This window comes from Tinamus guttatus, unplaced genomic scaffold (assembly GCF_059628265.1).
Source record: "Tinamus guttatus ecotype Peru unplaced genomic scaffold, ASM5962826v1 Tinamus_guttatus_pri_ptg000022l, whole genome shotgun sequence".
NCBI classification, from domain to species: Eukaryota; Metazoa; Chordata; class Aves; order Tinamiformes; family Tinamidae; genus Tinamus; species Tinamus guttatus.
This window is the reverse complement of record NW_028288556.1, coordinates 301,382-326,657: the sequence shown is the minus strand read 5'-3', so window position 1 is coordinate 326,657 and position 25,276 is coordinate 301,382. Positions and strand designations below refer to the sequence as shown.

The window sequence follows — 25,276 nt, the reverse complement described above, 5'->3', positions numbered from 1 at the left end:
CTCAGGTCAATATGGAATATGAAGACCAGATTATTCATTTGACCTTGTTTTCTTTAAAGGAGATGATGAGCATACTCCATTCGAATATAAAACTAAGATACCAAATGGCACATCAGAAAATTACATTTAATAGCTGACGTTAAGACAAAAGGAAGATTTTCTTATTTTTTAAGGACAAAATCTTGTGGTGATGAGGAACACAACAACATATTTTATATTCTAAGTTCTATTTATCTTGAACATGCTAGAGGGGAGCAGGGATCATAGGTTTTTTTAATTCAGCATTCACATGATAGTGTTGTTAGATTTCTGATTAGGCCAAGGAGATGGGAGATCTGCTCTGTTCTGCTTGTCCAGATATGCAAGTTCCATGTATGCCTGAGACAGCAGCATCTCTAATAGGCTGGTGGCTTATGCAACTGCAGAGGATCAACAGGACCACTAAGAGATTTTATTAAAAAGCAACGTTTCTGCTATTTTAATAACAGCAGAATACTTAATATAAAATGTCATCAGTATCTCTGCTACTGTGCTGTTGCTGTAAGTTCTGTTTTTTTACTGCTAGTGTCACTGCATTTGAGTTTTATGTTATCTCATATAGTTGCTTTTAAAAAGAAATAATGGTAGAATACAAGAAGATTTGGACCACCATTCAGTGATAACCCTTTGTGTCAGCACAAAAATTTACTACAAGTTTTTGTGATAAAGAAGTTTTCTTTTTTTTTTTTTCCTTTTTTTTTTTTTCCAGGTATCATGATCAACAGGATGTTACTAGCAACTTTCTTGGAGCAATGTGGTTGATTTCAATAACTTTTCTATCCATTGGATACGGTGACATGGTACCTAATACATACTGTGGGAAAGGAGTCTGTTTACTCACTGGAATTATGGTGAGTGTTCCTGAATTTATTTACCGGATATGAGATTAGGTTTGCTGGAAGTAGCCCCAAAAGTCTTGGCTATCGTAACAGAAAGGTTGCAGAGTGCGTAGGCTTAACTCTCACTGCTCCCACAGTCCCTTATTCCGTCTTATGGAATGGAGGGCTTTTGTCCTCTAGAGTTAAAAGGAAGAGCCATGTAATGAAATACAATAAAGCAAATTCCACCCTGATGTAATTCGCAGCTTCAAAATCTCTATAGTGTCTTTCATTAAATGTTACAATGTCACATTTTCTTGATTGTCTTTGGACTCATGTGATTGCACCACTGATAATAATGAACCTTCTGATCTGATGTTTGCTTCTGAATTTTAAGTTACTTACAGGCACAGAACAGTGGTCTTGGCAAGTGTACTCAAGCTTTTTTGCTTGGGCATAGTTTTCTACATTATTTCTTGTAAGTCTAACAACATTAACAGTCCATAGGTTTCCATTGCTCTAAGTTTTTTTATGTAGTGCTGTTTCCTTGCGAAATTTTGCTGACCATTGATAAAATGCGGCAACTGTTATTCTGTACATATTCAGTACATGTTTATGGCTAATTTAGTTTTTGTGTGTTGCACCATTTGGCAAAAGAAGCAGTTCGCAAGGGAGTAGGACTACAAATTGCTATGTCATGGAAACTTCTGCAAATCCACAGTAACTTAGTAGCAGTAAAGCTCTTTAGCCTGCCATTTCCCTCTGTAAAAAGCTCCTGTGTAAATTTCCCTGTGAGTGAGAAAAATAGAATGGTCATCATAATATATTACATCTGATAGTAATAAGTATATTTGTTTCTGCTTTCTTATCTATTGATTGTAATGCAGCTCAAAGATCTATCTTCTGTTAAACAGATATATAGAAATTTTGGCCGAAAAAATAGTGGCAGAAAATTTCTTCTTTTTGACAGGTGCTGTGGTAATTTTGTTACTTATTAAAATAAGTATACTGTGTGCAAAGAGTAAAATGGATTAATGCATTCCTTTGTTGTTGAAAGTTTCTTTTCAAATGCTTTCTTATTTTCTGAATTTTTAACATCTTGACAAACATCAAGTCCTTGACCTTTATGGAGAAGGATTGTTAGTATGTCTTGGTGGTGGCAGCACCTGCATGTCTCTTTAAATACAGAGTTTTAATTTAGTGGGAAAACACAGGCTGAAGAGGAATGACTCAGACAGCGTTTCTAAAGGCTGTTGACTAAGCTCAAATCTGCCATCTTCTGGGGTACTTGCCTTTGTTCCTCGATCTCAGAAGGAGATTGTTGCTAAAGAGGATTAATAGTGCTGTAAGTTCATTAGGAAAAGAGCCCAAGTAGCACATATTGCCACTGGGATGTGCAGAAAGGGGACACAATTCTGTTATAATACTTTTTGTCTTCCCAGAAACCATTTAGAAGTAAAAAGCAAGCAAATGCTTCAGGATACAGTTATCAGATCATTATCTCTTCTCATTACCGTTTCTGACTAGGCTTTTCTTAACAAAACCAGCCGAATTCTGGGTTAATTTGAACTGTGAATATACACTCAAGACAAATTGTTCAGCCCACTTGGCATTTTCTGTATGGGAAAAAAAAGGTACAGTAACAGAAATCTTAGGAGTTCCTGCTGAAGTGCAATGAGAATATAAGTATTGATACAAATCATCCATGGATTTAACTTTGCTACCAGCTTTATGTTGATGTAAATGACATTAGCACTCAGATGGGTATGAGAGGTTTGATGGCTGTGGGTAGCCTATTTGATTTTATTATAATGAGAACAAGGCAAAAAGGAAATCACATAAATGTTCTCTTTAATTTTTTTCAAGTGTTATTCTGCACACTGGTGAATGAACCACACAGAAGGTGAAATTATAAGCCATATTTGTCTTATGAATGTCATATTTACTTATGAGAGCACCATTTGGCTTATCTGAAAACTGTTTACAGCAGTTATTTCCACTATTTTGGAGAAAAGCTTAAAGTGCTGAAGTGCTAGTTAATATACTGGTTAATACTACATCTGCATATATAGCTTTTCTTTTTCACCACTGAAACAAGATCCCTTTGAAAATTTGGTATGTAAAATGTAAAGATGGTTCTCCCCTCTCTTATCCCCCCCCACTCTGATTTAAACTTTCTGCAGATACCTTGGAAGCACTACGCTGAGTGCTTAGAAGTATGTATATGGTCAGAACCACGAGATAATGAATTTGGGATAAATGCCTACAAAGACAAGAAACGGGTTAGGTAGTTAGAGAGTCATGTTAAAACAGTATGGAAAGTCTTGACCATTAGTTGCATTTTAAAGGAAGTCAGTAATATGACCTTGGGAAACTGTCATATTTGACAGAAAAATTAAGGAGCAAAGAGACAAATCCAAATGTTTTGGTAAAAGTTCTGAAAGATATTCGATATAAAATGGTGAGTATAGTAATGAAGTTTAGGCTAAAAGATCTGTTCAAGACCAAAAAGCTCATACGCTTTAGATATAATTCTTTAAAAATAGCTACTCTTTTGATAACTAATTCATGTTTATGTGGAAAACATAAGATCCTAAAAGAACAGATTTACAAATTTGCTTTTGCAGAGGAAGGATTGATAAGCTAATTAAAAGACACACCAGAAAACCTGTGAGGTGAAAATAACAAGTAAAATAAAATTGTTTGTATGGGTTTTGGAGAAAAATGAAATCTCTTAGCATCGTTGTTAGACTTATGTGACCAGTACCCCAGGAAGGCTCCTTCTGTGTCCTGACTGTGTTCACAGGAGAGCACAGGTGCATCCTGACTCTCTTCCCACCTCTGTCTCAGGAATTGTTTTCCGTGGAGTGGAAATAGAACTGCGCAGGTGGAACCTTGCATTGGACTCCAGCCAGGGAATTTGACTTTATGCAGTCTGCTGACAGCACCAAGTTGTGCTAGATGTTAAAACTGATAGCTATTGCTCTCTTGAGACATTGGTTCAAGCTACATGTTTTAAATTCTGCAAATACATACTCCTAGAAAACAAGATGAACTTTAAATACAGTCTGATGATGCTAAAAGAAAAAAAAAAGCACTTGAGAATCTTTGAGTAAGACAATAAAGAAAGAACTCTAATTAATATATAAAACTCTAATTAATATATCAGAACAGTTTAACCAAGCAAAATAAAATCATGAGTCATTTGGCTTTTGTATAAAGAGGGGAAATACCAAAAGAATAGGTTTTACCATATTGAACAACTTTATTTCTTATCTTGCAGAGCACATAAACATGTGAATCACTAATAAAGGTTTTAAAACAGGGCAATACATGTGGTGCATACACAGCATCAGTGGTACCACATAGCAGCTCCGCAGATGCTTTTTATAGACTGGCAGGAGAAACTAAACCGGCCTAAATCACCTGTGTTTTTCTTTGATGGAACTTCACTTGGCAGCAATAGGAGACTGTGGACCAGGTAGGCCATAAATGCAGTAGTGAATGTGCCTGCTACCTTCTCTATACATCAGGCACTCAGAGAGTGATGGATGAATGGAGGTATGAGTGCCATCTTCTGTATCAGAACAGGGAATGGAAGAGATGGGGAGATACGCACAGTCTTTACTGCACCGTGTGACATATCTGATTTTTGTCCATCCACAAAACATGCAGTGGTCGTCAATGCACACCCCAACAGCCCTCACAGCTATGGTCAGCTATGGGTACAGCACTTTGCTGCACCACTTCCAACATCAATGGCGCTACTTACATATGGACAATGTTTTCACCTGAAGGACATTTTATAGCAGCAGGATGTCAGAGAGTTTTGCCAAATTTTCCTTGCTTTATGAGGAGTATGCAAGTATAAAGACAGCAAAAACAGTTAGTAGAAAGCTAGTAAACAACAGTAGAAACTAGTAGAAGTACAATTTAAAAAAAAAAAAAGAAACATGAGTAGCTATGGGAAGATGCATTATAATTGACTATGGAATGGGAAGAATGAGAATGAATAAATAATGTAAAATATATGAAGAATATGGAGGATATTGAATACCTCCTTGCCTAGTATGAGAACAGGAAATCTGATTGGCTCCATCATTAGCCATTATATTGGGAATAAATAAGTCTTTCTGTCATTCTATGCAATTCATGTTGCTAAGTACTAAGTTACTAAGTAAATCTATATTTAAGGATATTTTTTACAGATCTTTATGAGATTTTTGCAGTTATACAAGATAAAATAATAGCAATACATTCTCATGGTTTCAAATACATGACTTTCTGCAAGGTTTGAGAAGGGCCATTTTGCCTCCTGAGGAGCAATGCTAGAAGCAAGCAGCAGACTTGACAGAACTTTTAGATCAAAACTATTTTTCTACAATAAAAGGAGTGAGTTGCAACTGTTATAACTGTTCAATCACCGGCTGCATGGTGTGGCTAGCTAAAGCTTGAATTAAGATAGTTTTAGATCAAATAAAGATCCTATGGGATTTTCCTGTTGGCCTCATTGTTTCTGAAACTGCAGCTAAAATGCTACTCTTGTTAAATTGAACACCAGAGAGCTGATTAAGCAAACACAGGGGTGGGTAAGCAGGAGATAAGGTGTTTCTTTTTGAAAATTTTTACATAACATTTTTTAACTCCTGGATCTGAATCCCATTTGAGTTAAAGAGTAATCCCATTCCAGTTAAAGAGTAATTCTTTAACTGCAGAGTTAACATTGCCTGCAGATCCTGGGAAGATTCCCAAGTAAAAGGAAAGGAAGGTAAACATCATATTTAGTGGAGATGTTTGAAAAATATTTTATTTTTTAGAACTTTCCATGGATAATGTACCATAAATTATTTTGCATAACTGGCTAGGTTATTGTGGGATTCTTATGAAACTTTTCTTTACATTGCTTAATTCTGTAATTAGGTGGACAAACATGGAATTTTTTATGAAACACAGAAAAATATTTGGAGTTATGCTCAAAGAGCTAAAAAGATATTATTAAGACTAATACACTACCTTGTGAGTATCGTCGAACTGTAAAGTGACTCAGTTTCCTGAATAGCAGTCAGAGGATAGTAGGTTGTATTGCCATTTGAAGGTTTACCTAGAATATTCTTCACATTTATCAAGAACTTGTAATATTTTTATCATTTCTTGTATCTAGTGGTAAAAGGTCAGAGCAATGAGGTGCACAGCTGTGTCAAAGAGAAATCTACTGCAAGAATTTAAAAATCGTAGAACATAGCTTGGTTTTTACTTCCCTGAGAGTACAGGAAAATGTGAAAGGCCTTTCCTGTAGTTTGGTGGCATTTCAGGTCCATTTCTTGGCTATATACTAGAATATAATTCATCTGATTGTGAGAATTCAGTAATAAATTAAGTGAACTCAGAGTTCAGAACAGTTTGCGTTTGTTCCTCCTAACATAATACAATGCAAACGGATGATGTGTCAAGGAGAACCATACAGTGGAGAAGACAGTTAATGATGCTTGAATTGTTAGGGTTGTAGTAGTGCAACTTGGGCTGGTCAGATTTTTTTTTTTTTTCAGATCCCTTATTATTGTTCCGGTATACCAGTTTGCCAAAATGGAAACTTTTCTCGGGAACATAGTTATTTCTGAGTTGTTATGACTATGTCTTGTTGGAATGAAATCTTCAGCTGAAGTAAAGAAAAATAAAGAAGAACATAAAGTTTATAATATGAAGATGAATAACTCCTGAGAGAAAAAGGGAGTGTGTAAATGATCCTTGGGGTAGTTAGGTTAATAAACTGGGCTATGAAGGAATGCCAGAGCAGTCTTCGGTCTCCATTTGAATAAACTAAATATTCTGGAAGCATCCAGGTAACCATCTTTCAGAACTGGAAAAAAGAAAGCAAAAAAGACTTTCACTGAGAAGGCTTTAATTTCATCCCCATAGAATAGGGAAGTTTTTGAAATGTCAGAGGACATAGAAACTGCTTCACTCTTAGATCTAATTAGGAATTATGGTTGCATATCAGCAAGTTCAAAGGCAGTTTGCTGTTCATTCAGTTATTGACTGAATGAACAGCAATTCTCCCAAGATATTGTTGTTTACATAAATATGGCTGGAGCAGAATGTTATTGTGGGAAAGCTGTTGCCTTGTTTTGAAAATATGTAATTTGATTTGGTTTCATCAATACTTTTGGATTTTAATAGAGCAATTGTCTGAGAGCTTTTCTAGCTTTCTCATGAAAGCTTTCTATTTATAGTCTGGGGGTTGCATGATTTTCTGTGAAACACTAGATACAAGCATCACTGGTAGCCTCATCCTGAATTATTAAACTAATGTTTCCCATAAGCTTTGTAGGCTATTCAGACTGCTAGTTAAAGGAAATCAGGTTTCACCTTCTTGTTCCGCAAAGAAGTTTTGCATGCCAGGCAGCACAATTTTATCATGACTGTCATGATCTCCAGTGGACCTTTCAGCTGTTAAGATGATTGAAGTCTTCCCATGAGCCATGGGATGCGCTCATTTCTTGGGCTTGTCCAAGATGTATAGTTTAACCTAGTAGAAGAGAATTTGGTTTTCACAAGCCATTACTTCCAGTGCTGTCCCAGGAGCTTCCTCAGTACTCCTCTTGCTAAACTAAAGAAAAAGAGTTTATTCCATGGCTATCACTCACCTTCCAGTACACCTAACTGCTCATCTGCCCTATTGCAGATAGAAGCTGAAATTTTGCAAACAATGTCTCACTGTGATACAGACCTACAAACTCCATTAAAGATATTAGTAGCTAGGAAAAATATTTAATATATGGAAGTATAAATAATGCAAAATTATTTTAGGTCTTGTTTTTGGCTGAGATAGTATAGTTGTCTTATTACTCCTCTGTTTCATTGTTGCAAGATTATATCTCTCTCCCAGTAAACTACAACAAACGCAAAACCAAGTTTATATGATAACATTTCTATACCCTCTTTTTTTCATGGGTGGGTTTCTCCATCCTCAACTTCTGCATTGCTTGTTTTGGAGAGGTATTTTTTCTTTTTCTTTTTTCTTCAAACTAGATCTTTTTATTTTTTTTTCCTCCCTGGCTAGTCCAGTAAGTCCACCTTCTAGAAAGTCAAATAAGCAGAGTATCTGTGTAAACTCTTACAGGCTTTTTATTTTATGCAGAGCAGCAGGAGGAATGCTGTGCCTTTTCTGGTGCAGAGCTAGATTTCCCACCAGAGCCATATGTCTGCAAAGCGGACCTTCTTTCTCCCTCAGTGGATCCCAAGAGATAAGAGCAAGAAATGTGGCAGCTGCCTTCTTTCAGCTACAGACAAGTATAGAAGGACATTTCTGTGACAAGTTCAGCACCAAAGACTGCACTTCACCTCCAGTCCAGCTAAACCAAAGCTGCCAGTGAACTTTCAGCAGAGAGACGGATATGCTGTATTGCTTCCTTTCTCACCAGTAGCACCCTCCAGGCATATACATATGACCTCTAGGCAGTTAAAGTAGTTGCAGAAATTGCCCAATTCATTGCTGTCATGTAAATGCATTTTGGAACCTTACCAAAGAAGGAAACAAGTGGAAATGCCAGAGGCATTTACATAAAGATGTGTAAGGTGTCTTGAATTCCAAGCTTTTAAGCTGCTGACCAAATGGTGCTTTCAGTGCAGCTTCTCAGACAGTGGTGACTATTCTTTGCCTTTGCTTTTAAAAATGACAACAAAAAAGCATTCCAAAACATAACCGTTAGGAGAAGACTTCCCAGTATCTCTCTTTGGTTGTCACTAAAAGTGGGCCCTTGCTGGATGCTAGACGCAAGCACTCGACATTGTCAAAGTCAGAACAGCGCAGTCTTGTGCTCCCCATGTACTGTGTCAGTATGAACACTTGCATACCACAGGAAGAGCCTGAGCACTTGCAAACCACAGGAAAGCAGGATATCTGTACTTCATAGTTTCATGCTCATCAGATACGATTTCAGTCACTGGGCAAGACCAGCCCTCTAGAGCAGCTATTGCACTTGAGCATTACTGCGTCTGCTGAAATATAACGTGATCTAAATTCTCTGTGATAGCTTTAAATTAGTTAGTTAGCTCAAGACTGGCAGTGTTGATGATGACAGCAGAAAGCTCAGGGTAGGCCACATCGGCAAAGAGCAGGATAGTGGGCTGATAGAGTATGTAATGTGTGTTGTGATAGGTATCTCAGCAGAGCACAATGGAAGTTGAAGGAGAAGGATGAAGCTAGGTCTAGTGTTGTGAGGTGTAGAGGATAGACCTACCGTCTTCATACATGATTTATTTTTCTGTAGAACTTGTGAGCTCTGTCAGATCCCATTGAGTCAGGTGTCGTATAAAGGCTGGAAAAATATGTGGTTCTAATTCCCAAATGACTTATCATCCCCATGTGTGGAACCAGCTTACCATGTAAAGAAAGAGAAGACCAAGGAGGTCTTACAATGCAGTATTAGAACAGTGATCCGGACACACAAAAAATAGTATCACCAAAGTATCATCATGGATTTGGCTAAATTTTATAGTAAGTTTTATAGTAAGTAACTAGTATACTAAAAAAGGGGAGATTTGAAAGAAAACAATGAATTATATTTTTATGTGTTTTCTAAGTCAAGAGATACTGTGAAGAGCTTTGTATGAAAGTTTTAAAAGTGGGAAATGAATGCTGGCATCATGAGTTTACTAGAGCCAGGGAACTGCTGCATCCCTACTAGTGGAATGGAAGAACCCAAGGGCATAAAATAACCAAAATGAGGGCAAATGTTCTATATTTGATGCCACAGAGAAGGAAGTGAAGGAAGTAGAGGGACACAAGGCAAAGTAAAATAGTAAAAAATGACAAGCAAAGAAATTAACTGTTGCAGTAACCCCTTGATTATGGATATCAAAGATTATGGATATCAGATCAAGGGAGGCGATCCTGCCCCTCTGTGCAGCTCTGGTGAGGCCGCACCTGGAGTACTGGGGATATCAGTACAAGAGCGATGGGGAACTTTTGGAGAGGGTTCAGCGTAGGGCCATGAAGATGATTAAGGGCCTGGAGCATCTATCGTATGAAGAAAGACTAAGCGAGCTGGGCCTGTTTAGCCTGCAGAAGAGAAGATTGAGAGGGGAGTTTATGAACACAAATACCTGAGGGGTGATTGTAGGGAGGATGGGGCCAAAATGTTCTCTGTGGTGGCCAGTGACAGGACAAGGGCTAATGGGTACAAGTTGAAACACAGGAAGTTCGACCTCCCTGTGAAGAAGAACTTCTTTTCTGTGAGGCTGACAGAGCCCTGGAACAGGCTGCCCGGAGAGGCTGTGGAGTCTCCTTCTCTGGAGATCTTCCAAACCCACCTGGACACCACCCTGTGCCACGTGCTCTGGGTGTCCCTGCTGGAGCAGGGTGGGTTGGACTAGATGATCTCTAGAGGTCTCTTCCAACCTCAGCCACTCTGTGATTCTGTGTGATTCTATAATATGAAGGAGGTATGTTGTTTTGTCTAAGCAGATGAAAGGATGTTTGTAACTATTCAGGAATAAATGGCAAGATGAAGTGTTTTAGCTGTGTGGACAGATAGGAAAAGATGGAGTTTATGGAGCAAAGTGAATAGTAACACTAAGTAATAGTTTTAAAATTTGGGATGGGATGTTCATTTTAGCATTTTTTTCAGTTCCTAAATTCAAAGTATAACTTAAAATGCAGTTAATTTCATCTTTCTTTCCTTGCTGCTTTGAAATAATGTAGGTGTGGTATCAGAAAGCCTACACCTATTGCCAAATTCTGTTTTTTTCTCTCCTCAACTTGCCTGTGTTCATTTTTCTAAGAAACATCTGTCATTATACAGACTTGTGTACCTGAAAAAAATGTTTAACAATACCTAAAAGAATTTGTGATAATCAAACTCCCACAAAATTTTGTTTTCTATGTATTTGTGTCATCTGCTTTCGATGGTTGCTCACCTACCGATAGTTTTCGCAGGCTATGGCTTACTTGAATGAGCACTTGAACCTAAGTCATCATTTCTTGTTAGCTATAGGAGCAGAATTTTTAAGACTGGAGCTTTGAAGATTGTTCTTAAGTTGTTTGGAGGCATATCAAAATGTTTTCATATAGGCTAGCAGCTAAGTGGATCAATGGTCAAGGAACACTCCGTAGAGTATAAATGGCTGTAGACCTTTTGCTTCAAGGACAGATGCTCACGAATGCAAGCTTTGTATCATATCATCAGAGATTTGATGCCACTGTGCAGTAAAATCCAATTTTGTATTTGTTGGTCTTCCTGAATGAAAGGCAATGTCATATGTTTGTTTTCAGACTTTTTACCTAGGTCTGATGCAAGCCACTTAATATGAAGCAACAAACACATTGCATCAAATACAACGCATGGGCATTTAGGTTTACATACTTCAGTTTCAGCACACTGCAAATCAAAGCTAGGCACTGCTTAGCTTACAGATGGCATGTTGGTCTGGAGCATTTCTGAGAGGCCTGTTTTCAACAGCCTGCTCTGTTGGGGCTTTTCCTGTTTTAGTAGGTAGTTCTGCTTGGCCTGTGCATAGCTTTCTGGAGAGCAGAGGAATCCAGATCAGCTTTTGCACTTGGTAGTTGCTGACAAATCCTTGACCATACAATACTTAAAGGGGAGCAGAGGCTGGATGGTTAATTCTTTTACTAGCTTCTAGCTTTAATCAGAGCAGTCGGGCAGTATGGGCAAACTGTGACTTTGGCTTGCATAGGATGCTTACGTGCTGTATGTTGGATGCTGTGTGTTACAATAGCTTGTGTCCAGGTTTTTAATATTCAGGTGTGTCTGAAGTAGCACAGTTTGTAAATGGTTAATGCTTTGTGGGAAAGCTTTTCTGCACTGGAAAAATGAGAAATTTGCACTTTAGAAAAATTGCAAAAGATGAATCATCTCTCTTTCAATTTTGCCTCAGATCATTCAAAATCTGAACAGTGACTATAAGTGAATGATTTTTTGGGAGGGAAAGGGGTTATTTTGGCTCATCTATTCTGATGTATGCATCTGTGAACACATTTACTAATGAGGACAAACTGCTGCTTTTTCCTTCTTGTAAATCTGCAACCTACCTTGGCCTTTTATTTTTGCTGACCCTTGAATAGACAGTTCAATGGGGTGGAGAGCTTGCATGATTTTCACCTGTATAGTTGTAGCTAATGTTTCAGAGGCCTAATGATGAACATTACGCATAACCTTTTTTTTTTTTCTCTCCAGCTTTGATATACTGGAAGTCCCAAGCGCCCTCAAAGACATGTTCTTTACCAACATAAAATACACAATTTTAAATAATACTATAATAGAAGTGACAGAGGCTTGACTGAAAAGTACAGATTCCAAGTGTTAATACCAGCCTCAATACTTGAAAATTTGTCCTTCCATTTTCCCTTTGCTCTTAATGATATATAATTCCCCTCAAAGTTGAGCAGGAACTTCAATCAGTGATTTTGTTTGTTATTTAATTGAACACAAGATAAATACTATTAGATTGGATATTATAAGATACAGTAATTTAAAAGAAGATCTTATTCTCAAAAAAAAAAGACTTTCTTGGAGTTGAAGCATGGGCTTTTACTTCGCCCAAGTTTTTTTAATAGGAAGCCAAAGGCTTCTGCTTTTTTTAGTGTTGGTAAAGAAAATACTTGCCTGTGTGAACACGAACTCATTGAATTCATGCTTCTTTTAATGTGAACAGGGATGTGCCAAAATGTAGTGAGTATGATGTTACCATTTTTAAAATAACTGTACTGCTCGTGTTTCATGGCTGCAATTCAGGATAATTCTCACCTTATTATTTTTAAGGATGCTGAGCTCTTTGGGAGAAAACAAGTAAAAGTGCAGAGCAGTAACATAAAATATTAATTAGAATCAAGTACATTAAGGAGTATTTCAATGTGTTATTCTGTGAGCTGTTAGTTTTTTAATGAATAATTTGCTCCTCTTCAAGGTATTGCAGAAAGATAGACAAGCAGCCAGAGTTTTACTGCTGTTTTTCACAGAAATGTTAAAAGAGCCTGTTTTTGTATCCTGAGATCATGTCATATCCCATAATGCCGAGAGCAAGAGTAATCTGAGTGGAAAATAAATTGTAATTTGGAGATATGGAAGCTCACAGGCCATACAAACCGCAGCTGCATTAGCTATTTTCTTCATTAACATTTAGGGAGATATGGGGAAACAAAGAACCTATTGTATCTCCTTTTTGCCCTCATCTCACGATTACAGAGTGAGCTGCTAACTACCTTACCTACATGGGCAACTACAGCAAAATTATAAGGACTTATTTGAGAACTTCCTGAGGGCTATTGGAGGATAAACTCTGACAGATCAGAACTAACGGAAGACGACAGGTCCATGTGAGGGAGCAGATGAATTTATTGACACAAACTACCAGCAGATTGAAATTGGAGACTAATTAACTGGAGGCTTTCACAAATTCCTTTAGGTTCATTAGGAATGAAGAGGGCAAGTGCTGCATTTTTTGAGAGCACTATGCGAATAAAGACTTAAAATTAGCTGGTTTGTTTTGGCATCTGTGTGTGTTCAGTAGTGGAATTTGCACCTCCAAGATAGGTTCAACAATGTTCTATATTTTCTGGAGATTGTAAAGCAGGTATAGAGGAGGAACAGGGTGAGAGTAAGTAAATTTATGAGAGAAATCTAGAAAGGGTGGAAGAAAGCTGTGTGACTTAAAATGTAGTAAACTTCAAGCAGAAATGTTTTTTCCTCTAGAACAGCAACTGATACCAATGCACTAAACAGCTAGATTTAGGCGAATCTGGAAGTTAAACACAGCTGTCATATATTTCATTTGGTTTTATATGTAATTTCTTAAATCATCTGTGAAGGATGGTTTAACAACAACAACAACAAAAAGTAGAATTCAGGAGCAGTGTCAGAATAAATGGTACCAGGAGCTGCATGTAGTACACTGTTTGTAGTTACCATACTCGTTTTAGTTTCCTGATGAAGGTACAGTCGTTTCATAGGAACTGGCATCTGCTGGCTTTAGCCTATTATGACCATGCATATAAATACTGAATTTATGACAAGATTATCTTTAGACCTTAAAGAAAATCCTAAGAATGTGCGTGCTAAGTACTAATCTAATCTAATTTCTTCCTTAGCAATTGCTATACAGAGTAGTCAGTTGTTAAGAACAGGATATTCTGCCTTTATTTACTTACTGAAATTCTGAATTTTAAAATTGTTCTGATTGCCTCCTTTGTTTATGCGGTAGAAATGGGATGTGTTTGAATTTTCAACCTATGCAGAAAAAAAAAAAACCCAGAACTTTTAAATGATGCTGCTTATTAATAATTCTGATGCCTTGACAGCTGACTAGCCTAAATTGCTGACTCTTCCTATTACTCTGAACTGAAAAAGTTGTATCATGTGCACTTGCTTTACCAGAGATGATGAATCAACTGAAGTCTGCCTTATTTCTACAGCAAAGGAAAAAGATCCATTAAAAGCTCTGCAAAATGCAGTAGTAACATCTTGAGGGTTTGTTTTATTGTTTTCAGGGTGCTGGGTGCACTGCACTGGTGGTAGCTGTGGTTGCAAGGAAGTTAGAACTTACCAAAGCTGAAAAACATGTGCATAATTTCATGATGGACACCCAGCTAACTAAAAGAGTAAGTCATGCTTTGTATTTATGACTGGAAAGGAAATGTTTGTTAAATCTATTTCTGCATTTGTTTTAAGTGATCTTGTGCTCCATTCTCTTATTGAACATGCTCATACATGTGATTTTTCAAGGTACCATATGCAGGAAGTGAATGCCCTGGGCTCTCTGAAGTCAAGGGCAGCAGCAGGTTCCCCACAGGTTTTGAAGGTCTGCTTATTCTTTTATAGAGGATTTTTGCTGCTGGAAGACAAAGCATGTAACCAACAGTTAAATCTATGAAACTAGATACCAGTATATTAAACGGATAAACTCTCATACAGTCAAAAGAATACAAGAATACATAGAACTCATGAGGCTAAAATAGATGAAATGACTGATATATTTGAGAATTTCAAGCTACGAAGGGCTGTGAAAATAGATATGCCTTCTTACACGAAATAACCAATTTCAAGTATTTATAGCTTGTGAGTGAGGTAGTCTTAGCAATTGCTTTGTGTACTGAACAAATGGTTTACACAGCTGCACACAGTAATGCAGCACCCTGAAAGATGTTTTGTAGATGATAAAAATATTTGAAAGAGATATTAATAAGAACAAAAACTTTAGAAATCTTTAAAATTTATAAAAATTGTTTTAAACTTTTCCTTAAAAGATATAGCCTAAATTCTTGTTCACAAATATGATCTGAAAGAAAATGAAAGAACACAGCGAAGGAGCAGTAGACATCCTGTATCCTCGAGAAACAGGTCAGTGTTGAGGAAACATGAGAATGAGTGGGATGACTTGATTAATCTTCGTAATTGAGGGAGAAACAGTACTGGGAGGAAAGTCTTCACACTCATGACGGGACCTCACTGGCAGCTTGTCCTTACTGATGGTGGAGAGCCCTGGGGCAGAAAGAGGGCTTTGCCGCGGGTGCGGGAGGTCAGCTGCGTCAGCAGAGCTCCCCGCGGTGCCGCGTGGCGCTGCCCCAGCTCCTCTGCTCAAACACCCAGGAAACGGCTGCGCTGGGGCACATGCTCCTCTTGGGCACCTCACAGCCTTGCCAGCCTCCACGTCTCTGAGTTGTGCCTCCCTCCTGGGAAAAGCATGCATCTGCCCTAAGCAGACAGAGTGGAGACACCCTAAGGGGAGCAGGAAGGCATAAAGGGTGGGATTTGTGTAAACTGCCTTTAAGGGTCTAGTTGAGCTGCTGCTTAGCCCTCATTATAATCAGTTAAGGTCCTGCTGTTACTAGGTCTTGGACAGCAGTTTGTCCCTTCCTAACAGAGATGTAGTCTCTTGGAAATACATAGTAGTGGTGCCGAAAATGAGGTGAATCTTATCTGAGTCAGTTCATGTGATTAAGAGTAGAAATCTACTGTAAATTTAGGCATTTGGCCAAATTAATCACACCACAGGAAACTAATATGTAAAGAGTATAGAGAAACAGGTATCTAAAATAATCTCACTCACAGGTGGTGATTTAGTGGCACATTTCAAGTGCAGCAAACTGCTTTCTTGCTTGTCCATAATGAGATAAGAAGTTGCCATTCAAGGAGCTGACAAGAAAACTTCCCAAATGTGACCTGACAGCTGAGCTGAAGATTACTTGCAGGTGGAAAAAAAGGTTTTGTGAAGACGGGCCAGATTTTGAGAGTCTGGTGCTCATTATGTCTTTTAAAGTGTACTCCATTCAGCTATCCTTCATGTATAAAGGTAAATATCAGTTCAGTAGAGCATCCAAGCAGTCCCTTTGTAGCTTCAGTACAAAGCAAATGAAAAGCAAACCAGCCGTTTAATTTGGAGATGCCCAGTACAAGTCAATTCCACAGATACTGCGGAGGTTTCCTCGCAGCCTGAGGCAGCTTCCACTGAAGTCAGGGCCAAAGTTCTCCAGGGCTTTTACAGGTGCAAGGAGGGAGCTCCTGCCCAGCGGGAGCAACTGCCCAGCATTCCCACAGGGCCCAAACTGATCCATCTGCGGAGCTCTGATGCTGTAGGGGCAGGCATGATAGAAAGCCAGAGGGAGAAAAAATAGAGATGAATAGTAAGGACTTTTGCCTTTATAAGTAACCTAGTAACTGTGTCATTAATCAACAGTACATTTAAATTGTCCATTGTTTTCAACTACTCCTTAGAATATTGGAGGACCTAAGAAGGAACTGTGGGTACTTTTAACTTTTTATAGACCTACTAAAAATAATCAAAGAACTCATGAAATAGAACATTAGATACATTAATTAAGAAGGTATTTTTCATCTCCTGTGTGAATGGAAAGAAAAAAAAAAAAACAGAATAATGAAACACATGCAGAAAAATAAAATCTGTCTAAACAGCTCTGGAAAGTTAAGACTGTCAAATTGCTAAAAGAAATAGGAGGTAATAATCATGCAACAAGAAGAGAGGAACTTTATGGTCATAGAAAATACCTCTAGCCAATTACCATACAGATAATGCATTAATATTCCTTCACTGTAACTTATATTGCTGTAAACACCACATGATCCTAACTCCTTTCAAGAGGGGCAAGTAATTCCCAGGTGCAAATAAAGCTGGTATCACTTTTAATAAAGCCCAGTATCACTCTTACAAGCAGCAGAGAAATTACTCATCAGTCTCCCAGGTCAGACCATGTTTTTTGGCCTCATTGCTGCAGCTTCCTCATATACCCATTTTCCCACAGGCAGAGTATTAAGGTACCTTACCAAGAGTTGCACTAGAATGGATTAGAAAGAAGATGTTATGCTATTTTTGTCATCCTGATATTTTTCTTTTATTAAACAGGTGAAAAATGCAGCAGCCAATGTACTCAGGGAAACATGGTTAATTTATAAAAACACAAAGCTTGTTAAAAAGATAGACCATGCAAAAGTAAGGAAGCATCAACGCAAATTCCTGCAAGCTATTCATCAGTAAGTACTATTTTGCTTTGATTTCTTGTCCAGGCATTTTCGTCCTCCCTTTCTCTCTCCCTGCTGAGAACTTGAGTTTGTATTTGCTCCTTCTTTCAGAGTAAGACAAAAATGAGGTCTTATTGTACAGTCTGTTTAGAAAAGAAAGTGTGCTGTCTGTGTATGCCCAACACAGGGTAAATCAAACTTGTTCACATTTTTTTTCACAGGTGTTCATACTGTTTTGTGAATTAGCTGAGCAGTTTTCTGTGTGTGTGTTTTGCTACTCAGGTTATCTTTTGTTATTTCTATTTGTCCTCTAGGTAAAAAGCTACAAAACACAATAAATAATAGGGAGCAAAAAATGGTTTCATTTGTATCAAATGTTTTAATAATTGCACATTAGAACAATGTGATAGAGCAGCTGTTATGAATAGCTATATTGTGTTTAATGAGAAACAAATACAATCATGTTCTCATCTTGCTTTGTGCAGCTCAAGAGCAATTAGCTGCTTCTGTCCTCCATATTTTCTTAGTGGATAAATCTGAAGTAGAGAGGTCGGCTCTCGCTCCTGGCAGCAGGTGCAGAGATTGGGAGTAGGTTCCAGTAGCCATTCAGTGGCTGCTGGACACTGCCGGCATAACACAGCCCAGTTCCTCTCTGCTGCATGCCTAGAGCGATTGGAAACAAGCCTAAGAATTGTGCCCAACAGTAGGATTAGGCTGATTTATGGCATACCAGTCTGTAAGTACTTAACTAAAATTTGTAATATGTATTTGTCACCACTAGAGTTGTGCAATGATTTACTTACCATTTCTTGGCTTATATGGGGAAAAAAAAAAAAAAAAAAGGCCTTTTCCCCTCAGGAACCACAGATTCAACATAAAGTATGGCCAGGATCCTCACCACTGTTTGTGTGCTCTGTTTGACATACCCATCCAGCCTGTGGCACCCATTTGTACAGCCTACAAAACATATTTTCATGACATATTGTAGAAGAGCAGCTAAACTAACTAACATTCCGTTTGAACTGATTTTTCTTTTGTTTGTTTAACTTCTAAGAGCAGTGTGTGTGAGGAGGGCTGCATAACACGGACCCACCTACGTTCATGCAGACTCTCCTGTGTGGCATCATTTTGCATGAAAGAGAGGAAAAGGAAGGCCAAGTTATCATATTTCTTATTAAACTGAGGGTAGTAGTCACCATTTCTCTGTCTCATAGCATCATTTTAAGGAACTGGTTGCTAAGATTCAAAGGATGAAATATTCTACAAACCTTAATTACTGTTTCATATTTAACGAACTTGTTAAATTAACTGCTACTGTGTTCTTGTTGAAATAGTTGAGGAAAACAACAAGGCCACAAAAGCTGAGGCATTTTTTAGGTAGGAAAACAACCTGCCTTGGCCCAATTCTGACATGTTTTTCAGTTTAAATGACTGAGGGGAGAAGAGAAAGAGTAGTGGTTTGGGGATAGAGGGTGGCATGTCCTGCACATCCTTTGCAAGCCTTGAATCCCTGATTGCAAGGATTATGCCTTAAATTTTTAACCTTATTATTCTGTGTGTGAATGTATGGGTGTGTGTGTACATATGTACATAAGTATGCACAAAGAGGAATCTGAAATAAAAAGCACAGCAGGCTCGATCTGCAGCTTTGCATTACCATTACCCAGAAGAGCCTCACAGGCTGTTAAGTGTTGTTGTGCACCTGCCTTAAAAAGTCATTAATCAGGTGGTGAGGGAGGGCGGGGTGAAGAAGGTGGCAGCAGTCGTTTTTTTTCCTAGCTGTACCAGCCAAACTTTGAACAGCTCTATTAATAATGCATTTCCCTCTGCATTTAGCACTTTGCTTCCCATTCCAAAAACTGTTTTATTTAAGACAAAAAAAAAAAAAAAGATAGCTTTTTTAGTATGCTGCGGAATTAGCCATGGATGGAAACACACTGCTCTAGTGGTCTGCTTTCTTCCAGAGCAGCTGGGTGAAATTTGTTTGCTCTCCCTCTGCACCTTTGCACGTTCTCAAGGGACCAAGCAACTCACCGCAGCACATGGCTCTCTTCCCGCTTTCTGGATTCCCAGGTTTTTATTGGCCCGTCTGCCGCTCTTCCTCAACCGTTGGTCTGGAGACAGGGATGAAGAGAGTGAAGTTCAGAGTCAGCTTTATACAAGATACCGTAGCTGGGCACAGTAACAGTCTCAAATTCTCAGTCCATGTGGTCTGAGGATGTTGCCTGTGACTGTGCAACCTTCTGCTGCTCTGAGTCTTTTCCTACTCAAGCACAATAAACAAGGTGAAGGTGATCAGCACTCTGAACAATAATACTACATTTTTATGTACTGTGTGAGTAAGAACATCTACAGCTGATAGCTTTTGGGAAGGTTTTGATGCACTGCAAGTCCCCTTGTTGTAAATGCAACCCGATTAGACTCCACGTGAGGCAGTGACTGCATAGAAGCAACAGAAAGTCCCTAGGACATCCCACGTGCAGAATCGAGCCCACTGTGCTCAGTTGGTTGTTTTAGTATATTTTACAGTTTGTTTTCTTTTGTTTTGTCTTTTTATTTCAACAAAATGAAAATAGAGCTCGGAAGTAAGTTGTATGAGCTGTTCCTTTCTAAATTTGCAGAATTTACCACTGTCTGCATGCAAAAAATAGAGTCTTTATTTGTGAACTTCTATGGTCTGATTGCTGCCATGGAAACGCGATCCAGAATCATGATCTTTTGCTGTGATAAGTGAAGTTCATAACATCAGGATGTTTCATATTTTGTCTTAATGAGCTTGAGAAAAAAGTCGGCTACTTTTCTTGTAATCTGGCTGCTGCAGCTAAAGGCTTGCCATTACCTGGAGATACGTTTTTAGAGTCTGTTCAGGTTTTGGGCTGGTTACCATTAGGTACTGTCAAACTGTCAGCAGATACCGCTTTTGATAACAGATTGCTCAAAATTTTAGAAGACAGCATGCAAGCTGGCAAAAAGATGATTCTGAGACTCTTAAGCAGAAAGTATATATCCTGCAAAATGTTTTAGAGATGCTCCATGCTTTTTCCTTTAAAACAGCTCCAGCGCATAGCTCCTGAAAGCACCATTTCTACAAACCACATACACAGGGTGCTCTGGAGGCAGCCTCCAGGGGAAGGAAAAATGTGGATGACGTTCAGTAGCAAGCTGCTGGAATGTCAACGTCAGGTAGAAATCAGTTGTTCACATTAACAGAGTCATTTCTACACATTCACTGTTCACAACTTACTTTTGTCATGGAAGTTAGCCTAGATGTAAAGGCAAATATTTGGTGACTAAAGATCTGAATACAAGTGTCCTGAGTTTGGAGCATCTCCCAGAAGGCTTTTATTTATTTAGATAGATAGACAACTAGAAATGTATATATTTACATCTACATATATATGTATACAAAACAAACAAAAAACACAACAAAAGCTTAATGCACTTTTGAAGCTACCAGCCTTCATCTGCTTCTCAAGATTTAAGTGGTAATTTGTATTCATTTTCTCCAATTTAGTATAAAAATATAAGCATCAGTGAATAGGACTCCTGTGATTTAAAATAATTTATAGCTATCATGGAAATGTCAATTGATTGAACATTAACAGATTAATTGGCTTTCAGAAGCCTAAGGATATAATCCTGATCCTTCTGAAAGCTTTAGCCAGTTGTTATTAATTTAAATGGGGTCAGAATTTAATCCCCCATTTATTCCAAATGCAGAGAAGGCAAAAGGATTTTCCATATGTGGGCAGAGGCTGAAGTGAAGAAGGAGAGTGTTCTAGCTGCCACGACCGCACGACACAAGCAGGTAGAGGCAAGGAGCTCTCTTGTGTACCACCACCACTAGTTGCAGTTCTTGTTTTACAAGAACAGTTGTATATGCTTTTGTGAAGTCACATTTGCTTTGTAAGACAGCAACCCACATGCCATAAAATGCTGCCATTATTTTCATTTGAAAGCTAACTACCTGGTGGCCCCTTGACATATTAGAAGAGTACATGGCATCCATGTGTTATAAATTCATATGTTGTTTTTGAAAAATGCTATCTATTGCTCAGAACATCCACTAGAAAAGTCACTGATAGTCTAATCTCTGTTGGAAAATGTTCAACAAACTACTAATTCACTTGAGAGATAAAATGCTTCTTTTTGAAAATTACATATATAAACCAAATCCAATAGAAGTTAATATGAAAAGCATGGAGTTTAATTCAGAGAACATGAAGAGAAGCTTGTGCATGTATCTTTCAAAGAACGTGCACAACAATGAACTTAGGTAAACATCAAAGATAAAATATGCACTCAATTATTACATATTTTTTTAAATAGGGCATCGAAAGGGTATGTCTAACGTAAATTTAAAATATAATCATATTGAGATTTAGAAGCTATGTACAGAATGTTAAGGAAATCAAATGTATTGGCAAGTACCTTGGTTATTTAGCTGCTGGTCAGATGAAAGTTCTGTTTAAAGTAGTGGGAAACTCACTTATCACTGTATTTCCATCAGGTTCAAACACCTGCTAACCCAATCCATTTCCGACTGAACAGGGCTAATACCTGTATCTAGTCATGTAGGCATGGGAAGATTCAATCACTGCAAAATTAATGACAAAAATCCTCTGTTCCATGTTTCTTCCTATATCTACTTGTCACGATACTGAGGCTTTGAGGAATGTTTTGGCTTTCTTTCATGTAGCCTGGATAAATTGTTACCTCCCTTTTTGAATTCAACTTTAACCATGGCAAACAGTAGTCTCAAGGACATCACATTTCTTGCTCTTTCTTTTTTGCCGTGTGGAAGAAGCATGCTTCTCATTGTACCAGACACATGACCAATTCTGACTTTACACAAAGTACTCGGGCATTGTCCATGCGGTTCTTTGTCCTTGTAAGTTTTATGCATGCTTTTTAGAATGACAACTCCAGAGCTACCCACACAATCTGACTTAAAGTTCCACTTTTTAGGTTAAGAAGCGTAAAAATGGAACAAAGGAAACTGAATGATCAAGCCAACACTTTGGTGGACCTGGCAAAGGTTAGTAGACACTTAACTGTTGTTTTGCAATAACATTCATCCTGTCAAAGTGAAGATAGCGTAAAAGTGAAAGTTTTATGTATTGCACATGTAAATACTGTTAACTTTTCTCTTGCTACAACTATCAATATATATCTCTTCTGGGTTAATATTTCTTGTATGAAACATTGTGTTTACAACACACTGGTAAAGGTTCAAATGCGTTTTTTATTGAATATTTGAAAAAAAAATCTTACCTGTATGGGCTGATCCCAAGAGCTGCTGAAGCAGCTGCAGTGTCAGTAAGTGCTGGGGCTGAACGGTGGTGGGGCAGCAGTTGTGAACAGCCCTGCCACGAGGGACTCTCCTTTCCAGTTAGAACTGCTGCGCTGTGCGGCACGACTCTTCCAGACACACAGACCAAAGTCACGGTTTCTCCACTTCCCCACTAGCTCTTCTGTAAAGAAGTGACTGACTTTATATGACTAAATCTCTATTCTTACCATGTTTTTGTAATGAATAATAACTGGACACTTTCCTGATAAAGACTTATCTTTTGAAAGCCATTTGAGATGAAAGTGCTATTTCAGCACAAACTACTTGCTTGTTGTTGTACTTTAAACATAAAATGGTAATGAGACAGGCAACAGAGCGCTCTTTGGGCTTCACATGAGAGTACCAATACTTAACAGCTACTTTGTACGGACTTTATGTGATGTATCAGAAGCATTTGTATACTTTTCCTAATGGTTCCTCATACACCTGTCTTCAGACATCCCCAAAGCACAATCTCAAATGCATCATCAAGGCAAAGAACAGACACAGTTGTGGGATGTTTTGCTGTAGAAAACCCCCTACCTTAGCCTCAGTTGCTGAAAATACATTTCACTCTGCTTGTTCTGGCAACTGATAAGGACTTTCTGATACTATTTCATGTAGACTAATTTGCCTTCAAGGATTATGGTAGCATCTTGAATCAGGGGAGAGGGAAATGGATTATAGACACTCATCTCATACTTCAGTTCCCTGCACTTCAGGTAGTCAGTCATTCAATTAATTTTTCATTCCCATATAATGAATTATAAACTTAAGCCAGTGTGTCTGGCATTACATTCAGTTATTTTAACCTCAGCTGAAGTCCAGTTTGAAGTCCTAGGCTACAATAGGGAGAAATTCAGTCATTTTTAGCCACATCAACAGCAAGAAAAACAAATAGAAACAAAAGAATATAAAGTGGCAGACTCCATGAAATAATAACATTTTATATTAGATTTGTACTGATCTTTATCACATTTTAAGCTTTGCCTGCCTACTTTACATTAACAAACACTGCTTTTTCGGAGGGTGGATAGATGAGGGAAGCAGAGAAATGGACGCTTGAGGCTTTACTTCTTGCTCCACACTTCAAAAGAGTCCACCCCATTACTCTGATTTTACAACCAGTTCAGTGGAGCATGCGCGGCCTAAGGAGAAAACAAGGAAAACTGTTTTGCTTAAAAATATCAAGTCATTTAAAAAATTAGAGAAAGTACAGGAGAGTCAAGAGCATATCACTGCGCTTTCCAACTTCTCGTCTCCTCACAATGTATACAATTAATTCTGTTCACAGATCTTATGATAGTGCATTTCTAAATACCTGAAGTTCTGAAAAGGTTTATCTAATTCATTAAGAGCTTGACATTTGAAATACTACTGAAAATATCAGTGTTATATTTATGTTCAAAAATTTTGCACCAATAGAAAGTTTTGTTTTAAATCTACAAGTAAAATTATTTCATAAAACTAGGTCTTTTTCTGATATTCATATCTGGTTTTGCAAGGTGTAAAATCACCTAGGAACCATTGTAAGGCTGCTCCGAACCTTGCAATGTTGCAAGAGCTCTCTAAACCTTTGCTTCCATCCTTCTGCTTTCAGACTCAAAACATCATGTACGACATGATTTCTGACTTAAATGAAAGAAGCGAAGACTTTGAGAAGAGAATTGTCACTCTGGAAACTAAACTGGAAACTTTAATTGGTAGCATTCAAGCTCTCCCGGGACTGATTAGCCAGACAATCAGCCAACAACAGAGGGATTTCCTCGAGGCTCAGATACAAAATTACGATAAGCATGTTGCCTACAGTGCTGAGCGATCACGGTCTTTGTCAAGAAGAAGGAGATCCTCCTCCACAGCACCACCAACTTCATCAGAGAGTAGCTAGAAGAGAATAAGTTAACCACAAATAAAGACTTTTTTGCCATCATATGGTCAATATTTTAGCTTTTATTGTAAAGCCCTATGGTTCTAATCAGCGTTATCTGGGTTCTGATGTCAGAATCCTGGAAACCTGAACACAATGTTTTAGGCCAAAATGAGTGAAAACTCTTTTTTTTTTCTTCTTTTTTTTTCCCCTCTTCCTCCTCTCAGATGCACAGTGAATGCACCTATTATTGCTATATTAGATTGTTCCTCCTGTAATTTCACTAACTTTTTATTCATGCACTTCAAACAAACTTTACTACTACAGTATATAATATAATAAAAAGGTTAATTTCTGCATTTACTTGCTTGGTTGCTTGAACTTTAACAGTTAAAAATAATGTGATCAAAAGCAGTAATACTAAACCTTTAAGAAACAAAATTCAAGCTTAATTATCCCTCAGTATGAAAGCTCATTCTTTAAACTTTGCCTGCAATGGAGGGGGAAAAAAATCAATATTCTTCTAACAGTGTGCTGTGTATGTATAGTCATTTTAAAAGGTCACTGACGACTTCAGTTACTGAAGTGATTAGTTAAAAATATAATTTATCCTAGAAAATCATTTATGAAGTATGCCATGAGTTTTTAAATATGTTCTTAAGGCTTTTGTTTAGCTTTTATGTTTAATAATGCATTTGTACACACAGTGCACACACACATATAAATTATT

At 37.9% G+C, this 25,276-nt stretch overlaps 1 protein-coding gene across 2 annotated transcripts in view; it reads left to right on the top strand.

Annotated features, from left to right (window-relative positions):
* KCNN2 (potassium calcium-activated channel subfamily N member 2) overlaps window positions 1-24,905 on the top strand; it is a 68,310-nt gene extending 43,405 nt beyond the window's left edge. Inside the window, exons 4-8 of one of the 2 annotated variants that reach the window (XM_088524602.1) lie at window positions 749-890; window positions 14,362-14,472; window positions 17,232-17,349; window positions 22,297-22,385; window positions 24,280-24,905. In XM_088524602.1, coding sequence (XP_088380728.1) covers window positions 749-890; window positions 14,362-14,472; window positions 17,232-17,349; window positions 22,297-22,385; window positions 24,280-24,567 — 748 coding nt within the window. In that variant the 3' untranslated portion in view covers window positions 24,568-24,905. Of the gene's footprint in view, window positions 1-748; window positions 891-14,361; window positions 14,473-17,231; window positions 17,360-22,296; window positions 22,386-24,279 lie in introns of both variants that reach the window. The other variant, XM_088524609.1, reaches the window with a different exon arrangement.
* Window positions 24,906-25,276: the final 371 nt, after the last annotated feature.